We start from the raw sequence: 9,386 nt of genomic DNA, 5'->3' as shown, positions 1-9,386 counted from the left end.
AGACCTTGAGTTGATTCAAATATGAGTGCATAGCACTCACCATTAAGTCATCTCACCCCTACTTAGCCACAGAGTTCATACAGTCTTCAACATTAAAAATCCACTTACTATAAAAATCCACTTACTATAAAATGCTTCTAGCAATACTACTGAAAATATGACTACAGTTCTTGTCAGTTAAAATCTATTTTTATCAGTTATGTTTTATGTCTAGATTGGGCAGATACAGCACTATACTAACTTATTCCCCAGCTATAAAACCCCCATCCTACTTACGGTTTCTCCTAGCCACATGACTTTGCTCCATCGTGCTTCCTCCCACTGCGTCCTCTCTCCTCCTCTTGTCTTTTTCTCCTTCTCTTCCTGGCCCCACTTTTGAACCTCCACTCCCACCTTTCTCCTCCACTGTCCAATCACAGACTCTGGCCTCTATTGACCAGTTAAAATGGGAAGAAGGTTTACATGAAATCACCTGAATACTTGATGGACTGCTGGCCTGGGGCAGCCCTCCTGAAGAAGCAGAATTAACATCAGAATAAGAATATCATCTGGCCAACCCACAACAGGACTGAACAAAAAAAGGAGTGTTGGATGAGAGAGTTGGAAAGGAGAGTGCAGTGGATGAGCAATTACTGGATACAAGAGGGGATGGGAGACTTCACAGGACATCGTGGGCCCTAGGGAAGAAGAAAGAAGGAATGAGCAAGTGAAGAATGTCAGTGCCTGGGGCTCTTTGTGGGCACCCAGCAGACAGAGGAGGCAGACCCATGTGGCGGGAAAACATGGACAGAAAGCAGAAAAGCCCCTTCCAGAGGGCTTGAAGGGCCTTGAATGCCACAGCAAACACGTGGGATTTCTATCTGTAAGTCATTCTGAGCCTGGGAGTAACGTGATTTGTTCTGTCTTTCCTAGGAGAGGTCCTGGGAATAGAAGGAAATCATAAAAATAAAGTAATTATTTAAATTAAAAATTTAAAAATAATTGGAGAGGGAAAGAAAGTTAAGTTTAGCCTATGATATAAAGGAAAAACCATCACTATTACAGAAAATTGGTTTGAATGAAAAGGTTGTCACACATGCATGTGGTATGGCATGCCTACATATCTAGAGCTTAGAAGGCTAAGGCAGAAGAGTGGAGAGTTTGAGACCAGCCTGAGCTACATACTGAGCTCTTGTCTCAAAAATAAAAACAAAAGTGCAGAGAAAAGGAGACAAGAGGGTGAAGAAAAAAGATGGGAGGGAAAGGGACTGCTTTCAAGTGGAGGTAGCTCTTATAAATTAATGGTTGAAATTAATTGTAATTAGTGCCAAAGTTTTACAGAAAGGATAAGAACATGAAAGCTAAATAAAGATTGGGGATTTGAATGTAAGAAAAGCAATTTGGCTTGTGTTTGACCTCACATACTTCTTGTAACAGGTTGGCTCTGTAATATTTTACAAGTACAAGTAACTAGTGCTTGTAAAATACAGAATATGTTTTGAAAAGCAAAATGCTCTTCTTTAATGCTTCAGACTCATAAATGTGATTCTGGTGAACACATAATTTGATTATTCTATTAGTTCCTTGTTGAGGGGAGGGGCTCTTTGTAATAAAAAGTCATTTGTCTCATGCTACTGTCTTAAATTTATTTTTCTTTTTGACTTCAGAATATATGGTTTGATTAGAAAATTGAAAATAGAATGCTCTTTTAACTTAAAAAATAGCTGATGCAAGATAAAAGCAATATAGTTACAGAGAATCAGCACCTTCCACTTTAGCAGGACAGCTACTAGAAGGAGTGGAGCTAGAAACAAGAAATTGGGAACAAAGGGTATTACCCCACTTGTACAGGACCACGTGGGCATTGGTCTTTGCTCTGATAAAGCTGCCATCTACACAACACTACAGACTGCTTTGCAGATGGCGCATGGCACATGCATATTTCCACTTCAGGAACCCAACATAGATTGTCTGTCATTATAAAAATGTCACATAAATTTCCAGCACAGAAACACTGGAAATACTAAGTCAGTATGCCAGGTTAGGTATCTGCTGAGGTCCACAGATATCCATTCCCTGACTGCAATCTTCTTGCTGTGTTCCCATGGCAGACAGAATACTGGGGCTCACAAGGTCTCTTTTCTAATGCTAGAACGACACTCATGAGTTCTCCATGAGTGATACATACTTGTGACTTGATAATCTGACAAACACTCATAACCACATTAACCTGTGGTCCCAGTTTCCACACACAGCTTCAAGAGGACATAAACATTCACTCCACAGCACAGAGTATCTAGTATTTCAGTGGCACAATCTCAAAACTGAGAAAGAAATCTGAGTGTCTGGGTCTTTGGAGAAGGGTGGATTAGGGGCTAACGCTGACATGTAGAAGCAGCAGATGGGTCCCTGGTCAAGGTTAGGCTGGGCAGATTGTTCCATATTTATTTCTAAGAAACACACTTCTAGAAAGCTATGTGAGGGTTGGCAACATGGCAGAGAGAGAGAGGGAGAGGGAGAGGGAGAGGGAGAGGGAGAGGGAGAGGGAGAGCCAGAAAGGGAGAATTTACCACATAAACCTAAAGACCTGAATGCCAGTCCCAGAGCTCATGCAAAGATAAAAAGAACCAATTCCATAAAGTTGTCCTGATCTTTACATACTTGCCATAATATATATGTATGTGACTACACATTCATCATACACTATGCACACAATAAAATTAATAATTTTTGTCAAAAAGTGTAAAAATAAATCCTATATGAACACCATATTTTAGTACATTGGATCTTATACAAATTGCACTACAGATAACTAACATTAGTGTAGCAATCTATTTGCATGTTATTTAGAGTAATGCACATATTGGCCAATATGATGTGAGCAGTAGAATCCCTATTGTTCATGAGAAAAGTGAAGCTCTCAGGAGAAGAATGAAGGAGTGAACCAGAGGAGTCTACAGAAGAGCCTGAGTACCACCTGTTTGTGGTCCAGAGAAGAAGGTGCTATCAACATGAGAGATGAGCTAGTTGGCACACAATGGACAGGAAGTGAGGGCTGCAGAAGCTCAGAGAAGAGAAGTGAGACCAAGGTAGATGTGGAAGTCAACCTGAGCAACGTAGGTGTTCCCTGAAAAGCTATGTGAGATCTGTGCCATGACTAGCTTAGGAATAGAAAAGCCCAAACCACAATTTTGTGCTCACCTAAGATGTAAATCATCCCTTTGTCTTGTACTCATTCTGTATCTGTCAATCACCTATATGTTGCTCCATCACTGTCTGTCTCAAATTTATTGTTACTGCAGCTGTGTTCAGATAACCCTTCCATAGAAGCCCATTACTGCCACAGTGCTTGTGTTTTCTGACTACCTTTATCTTACTATGGAGTGGCATTCCCATCTCATATCACAGGAAGAACAGTGAACATAATATTTTAAGGGTAAAACAACTGGTTAGTGTTACTTTCACTGTAGTACACAGTTAAACATTGCTGTCAACCTGTTACTATACTTAATTTATAGGCTAAAGTTTATCATCAACATTCATTTACAGCATGCATAAGGCTTGGTGCCATTCCACTGGAGTCTTGTCATGCATTTCCCATGCATAAGGGATTACTAGTACTACTGAAGGACAGAGCACAGTACAAAAATACTGTGAACACACTTACCAGACTTAATATGTTTATGCACACACACAGTCCAAATGGAGAATGTAGAAGCTGTTATTTAATCAAAGCCTCCTTAGTAAATGTGTTTTCCACATATGTAAATTTTTCAGCCAATTAAAGCTTAAGTACCAAAATATTTTTAGTTAAAGCTGTTTTATATGGGAATATTTCTACAATGAGATAATCCCTATAAAGCATAGAATACAAGTCCTGGCACATAGAGTTCAATAAGTGTTAGTAATTTTTAATGTATTATGTAAGTGCCTGCCTTAGGAATTGAGGTAAATAGAGTATAATTATTCCTCTTGATGGCCCAAGGTCATCATAAATATTAATTATTTAATGAGGCTATGAGCACAAGGACATCTTGGAAGTTACCAGGAATTCTGGGGTTTTTGGATCCTGCACAAAACAGTTCCAATGTGAGGGATGGCTAACGGTGGGACAGGCTGTCAGCTAACTATTACTCACTCTATCAAGCTGTCAGTTTGTATGGCTGTCAGTGTGCCTGCACTGGTTATTTCTCACCTCACACTTTCTTAACACTAAGCATCTTTGAGTTGAGACATGTAGCTAATTAAATATTGGAAATACATACACACACATACTACACACAAGGACTCATCTATTTAACCTACCTCAACCCATTTCCTATTTGTTTAGAAACCCTGAAGTTTCCAGAGTGAAGTCTGTGAGTCTATCCAGGTGCAATGCTGCATACTTACAATAACTGCAATCAAGAGGCTGAGGCAGGAGGATTGCAAGCTTGAGGCCAGCCTGAGCTACATAGTGATACTCTGCCTCATAAAATAAAGGAACAGTTAAGATGACCATCTGCCCTCAAAACTTTCCCACATCCTCAGTTCGAATCCCAGGAAAACCTAACTAAGAAGGTCCCCAAAATCAAATGGGTAGTGTGTTAGCTGGGGTTTCTACTGTTGTGAAGGAATGCCACAGACATAGCAACTCTTATAAAGGAAAATATTTAGTTAGGGTTGGCTTATAGTTCATAGATTTAGTCCATTATCATCATGGTGGGAAGCACAGTGGTATATAGTCAGACATGGTGCTGGAAAGGTAGCTGACAAACTTCCTCCAAAAAGGCCACACCTCCTAATATTGCCACTCCTTATGGGCCAATGGGGGCCATTTTCGTGCAGACTGTCACAGGTAGAAAGAAAATATGTGTGTGATTGTTAGCCACTGTCCAGGTAGGGGGGTGGAGGGAGGTGCAGTCTGGAGAATGTGCAGGCTGAATGTTTTTGGGCAGGTATGACTTCAAGGTAAGAAATACTCTCTTAAGTAAATAGTTTGCTCAGATGTCCACAGGTCTTTTCCTTTGTCCCTAATCCTTGTGGTAGATGCTTGCCTAGTCTATCCTTTTCTCTTACTCTTTCATCCACATTCTTTAATTCTCATCTTCTGAGAGAAGACTTATGCATTTGATTCTTCTGATATCACACAGGCACAGGCTGGAAGGGGGGGTAGTGGTGGCTGCCAGTGGAGAAAAGGCCTGTTATTGACAGTGGGAGTGTTGTGGGGCCTGGTCATTTCTGTTCCTATAGAGGATGCTATTTTAAAGAAATCTCTTCCTCATGACTAAAGCAGATTTTCACACATAAGACATAGACCAGTATCCGGTGTATCAGTGACATGCCATGATGTCACTCTACACATAGGCATAGAGGAGTTCACAGATTGTGGATGTAGTAGAAGAGACTGTCGGTAGGTAGTAGGTATAAGAATCAGACTCTTGCTTTCACTAGGAAATCTAATTCTACTACTCTTCCACAGTACTGAGTGACTCATTCCGACTGTTTCATTTCCTCTTAGTTAAAGTTTGTTTTTTCCTGTTGAAGTTGTCTAATATAATAGGGTGCAGCATTCCTAGAGAAGTCTATTTTCTAGTGTCACCTTGTGTTCAGGACACGTTAATTAGGACACAATTGGGACATAGTGCTGAGGGTTCCCCCTGGTGGCTTCTACTGAACCAATTTCATATAATGATATGATGCTGAAAGACAAATTCTGAGAAAGGTGCTATACTGTGTAAATTTCCTTTAAACAAATGTTCATATGTGATGCCTATGTTATTAGAAAAATTTTATATATTATATAAACACTTTTTTTTTTTTTTTNGTCCTGGAACTCACTTTGTAGACCAGGCTGGCCTCGAACTCAGAAATCCGCCTGCCTCTGCCTCCCGAGTGCTGGGATTAAAGGTGTGCGCCACCACACCCAGCTTAAATAAATCTTTTAAAAATAAAATAAAAGATTCAAAATAAAAATTAAATTAAAAAAATTTCCATGGTCTTTAATTTAAAAAGAATCAGGGTTATTCCCAATGTGATCAGTACTCTAGCTGGAGGATAGGATGTGCAAATTTGTCCAATTGCATGTATTTTACATAACTATCCTCCCACACAAAAGGGAATATTATGGTCTGTACTTTAGGTATTAATTAAATCATCTAGGTAACATACAATCTTCTTCAAATAGCCATAGAGTCTTTTGCCATCTCAAATAAGGTTCACCTACCTTCTTTGGGAGGGGAGACAAAAATTCTTCCATTTTTGGCAAGGGTTTTGCATTTTTTCTTATTTTTAAAGATTTATTTATCATGTACAGTGTTCTGCCTGTACTCCAGAAAAGAGCACCAAGATCACATTACAGATAGTTGGGAGCCATCATGTGGTTGCTAGGATTTGAATTCAGGACCTCTGCAAGCATAGTCAGTGCATTCAACCTCTGTGCCATCTCTCCAGTACTTTTTAAATTTATTTTATATATGTGAGTACATTGTAGCTGTCTTCAGACACACCAGGAGAGGGCATCAGATTCCATTACTAACGGTTGTGAACCACCGTGTGGTTGCTGGGAATTGAACTCAGGACCTGTGGAAGAGCAGTTTGAGCCATCTCTCCAGTACATTTTTATTCTTAATATATTTTCCAAGTCTCACTATATCCATAATTTAGTTACTTTAATTTTCTGAAAATGAACAAATTTGTAGTAGATCCAACTAGAAAGAAATGTGCATTGCATTTGACAAGTTTTCAATAGTAGACTCTGTTAACTGTGAATGTGTGCATCTGAACCATGATTTGCTGATAGAAAATTAATTGCTGAGCACACTTCAGAGACATAATACTTTTAAATTTAATGTTTGTTAATACAAAATTCATGAAATAATACATTGAAAAGGTAGTTTCTTTGTATAATGTACTTCCTGGGAGTTAGATGATCAATAAGCAATGCTGAGCAGCCACAACAATATAGTGGAGTTAAACTACACTCAGTGCACATAGAATTGTGTAGTAACAGCTCAGAACCCAGACACATCCTCCATATACTGTAAATCAGTTCAGATGTTTTATATATTCAATACAATGTTGATTCTAAGAAAACACATTGAATTATTAGGAAATCATGATCTCTGCATGCACATTAAAGACCAGAGTTCATTACCTGCTCATCAGGCAATATTACCAATGAGAAATAGTGCAAGACCTCAGAAACCATAATGCTTTGCATTATGTAGAACACAGGAGGGAAAGCATTAAGGGAAACCCACAAGACTTTTCTTTTCCTGCCTATCTTCCTATCATCCTTCCAAATTCTGAAGAAGCCTAGAATTAAACATTTCAAAAACTAATAGGCACATAACAGTGATCTTTCTGGAACTGCTTCAATGCATCAGCAGCAGATCCCATGTTCTGATGCTCTTTGGACATGATGGTCTAGAAAGAATGCCATGTGACTCTTAAAGATATTCATCTCTACTCTATCCAGTATGTGTCTGGGTTTAAATAAACACTATATGAAGCAAGAGGGAAGTACCTTGGAACCCTCTCTTACACCTCGTAATGCAATTGGGTTAGTCCTCTCTGACCATGGATCACTGATTCTGTAAGAGCAACTCCTAGAGTCCTTGTCTGGCTTGAGAAGGCCTTTACAGTGCTTTAAGTTCTAGTCCTTCTTGGTCATTTTGGTGCCTCTTATTGTCTCAAGTGAAACAGACTGCTTTAGAACGAATGCCTAGGCTTACTCCATATCCCTATAGTAATGGGATTCCAGGAGGTAATAGAAGTGGAGGCATGGCTGTACTCTTTTGAGTCTACTCCTCAATATTATCATCAGCTTAGCAATTTCACAAAGATTAACAGTAATTTGTAACTCAGGGTCCCACATCCATGGATTCAGCTTGAAAAACCTGGGCATGTTATACACACTTATAATCTCAGCCTTAAAGAAATAGAGGTAGGATTTTCAATTCAAGGTTACCCTGGGCTACATTTGAGATTCTATCTTAATATATCACTATCCTTGGGGGGGGGGGAGAAGAAATGGAAAGGAAAAGGAGATATAGGAAGATATAGATGAGGAAAAACGGAAGGAGAGAAGGAAGAGACTATCTAAAACATGTTATTTCTGTTATCAAACATGCAGAGAACTATCAGCTTGTCAGTTTCTCTCCAGTGTGTTATCTTTTATGTTGTTTGTCTTAATTTTGGTTTTATTCTGTGAAAAGATACCATGACCAAGGCAACTCTTATAAAGGACATTTAAATGGGGCTAGTGTACAGATTCAGAGGTTCAGTCTAATATCAAGGCTGAAAAAATGGCAGTGTCCAAGCAGACATGGTGCTGCAGGAGACAAGAGTTCTACATCTTGATCAGAAGACTCTTCTGCCCTGTGTGGAGCTTAAGCATAGGATCTCAAAGTCCACTCCCACCGTGACATACTTTCTCAAATGCCACATCTATTCCTGAAAGGCCATACTTGTGAATACTACCACTTCTCATGGGCCAAGTATTTTCAAACCACACCTTTCAAGATTGCTGTAATGGCTTTACCACATTGGTTATATTCATAGGATTACTCTTTAGTATGTGGTCTTTCATGTAGTTGGAGGTGACTTGATTGTGAATAGGCTTTGCCATATTTTCTACATTTGTAAGGTTTCTCTCCAATGTATTCTTTTATGTATTCGAAGATAATGATGGTGTGCAAAGGCTTTACCACATTCATTATATTTGTAAGGTTTCTTTCCATTATGAATTCTTTGATGATTTTGAAGTTGACCATGAGGCAAAGGATTTACTACACTGCTTACATTCATAGGGTTTCTCTCCAGTATGTATTCTTTTATGTACTTGGAGATAACTATGATATGCAATGGCTTTGTCACATTGGTTATATTCAGAGTTACTCTTTAGTATGTGCTTTTATGTAGTTGAAGGTGACTTTATTGTGAATAGGCTTTACTATATTGTCTTCATTTATAAGGTTTCTCTCCAGTATGAATTCTTTCATGTTTTCGGAGTTGACCATGAGAGGCAAAGGATTTACTACATTGCAAACATTCATAGGATTTCTCTCCAGTATGGGTTATTTTATGCCTTTTGAGAGTACTGTGTTCTGCAAAGGCTTTACCACATTGATTACATTTGTAAGGTTTCTCTCCAGTATGAATTCTTTCATGTTTTCGAAGTTGACCATTAGAAACAAAGGATTTACTACATTGCTTACATTCATAGGGTTTCTCTCCAGTATGTATTCTTTTATGCATTTGAAGACTACGATGGCATGCAAGGGCTTTACCACACTCATTACATTTGTAAGGTTTCTCTCCAGTATGAATTCTTTCATGTCTTTGAAGTTGACCATTAGAAACAAAGGATTTACTACATTGCTTACATTCATAGGGTTTCTCTCCAGTATGTATTCTTTTATGTA

General features: G+C 38.8%; 1 protein-coding gene across 1 annotated transcript in view; it reads right to left on the bottom strand.

Moving 5' to 3' along the window:
• Window positions 1-8,198: 8,198 nt before the first annotated feature.
• Window positions 8,199-9,386, bottom strand: part of LOC110288620 (zinc finger protein 431-like) — a 16,839-nt gene continuing 15,651 nt past the window's right edge. Inside the window, 3 exon segments of the mRNA XM_021154917.2 lie at window positions 8,199-8,737; window positions 8,739-8,846; window positions 8,927-9,299. Coding sequence (XP_021010576.2) covers window positions 8,596-8,737; window positions 8,739-8,846; window positions 8,927-9,299 — 623 coding nt within the window. The 3' untranslated portion in view covers window positions 8,199-8,595.

Source organism: Mus caroli, unplaced genomic scaffold (assembly GCF_900094665.2).
Source record: "Mus caroli unplaced genomic scaffold, CAROLI_EIJ_v1.1 scaffold_16445_1, whole genome shotgun sequence".
Lineage (NCBI taxonomy): Eukaryota > Metazoa > Chordata > Mammalia > Rodentia > Muridae > Mus > Mus caroli.
Note: the sequence above shows the minus strand (reverse complement) of the source record. Positions and strands in the feature narration are given on the sequence as shown.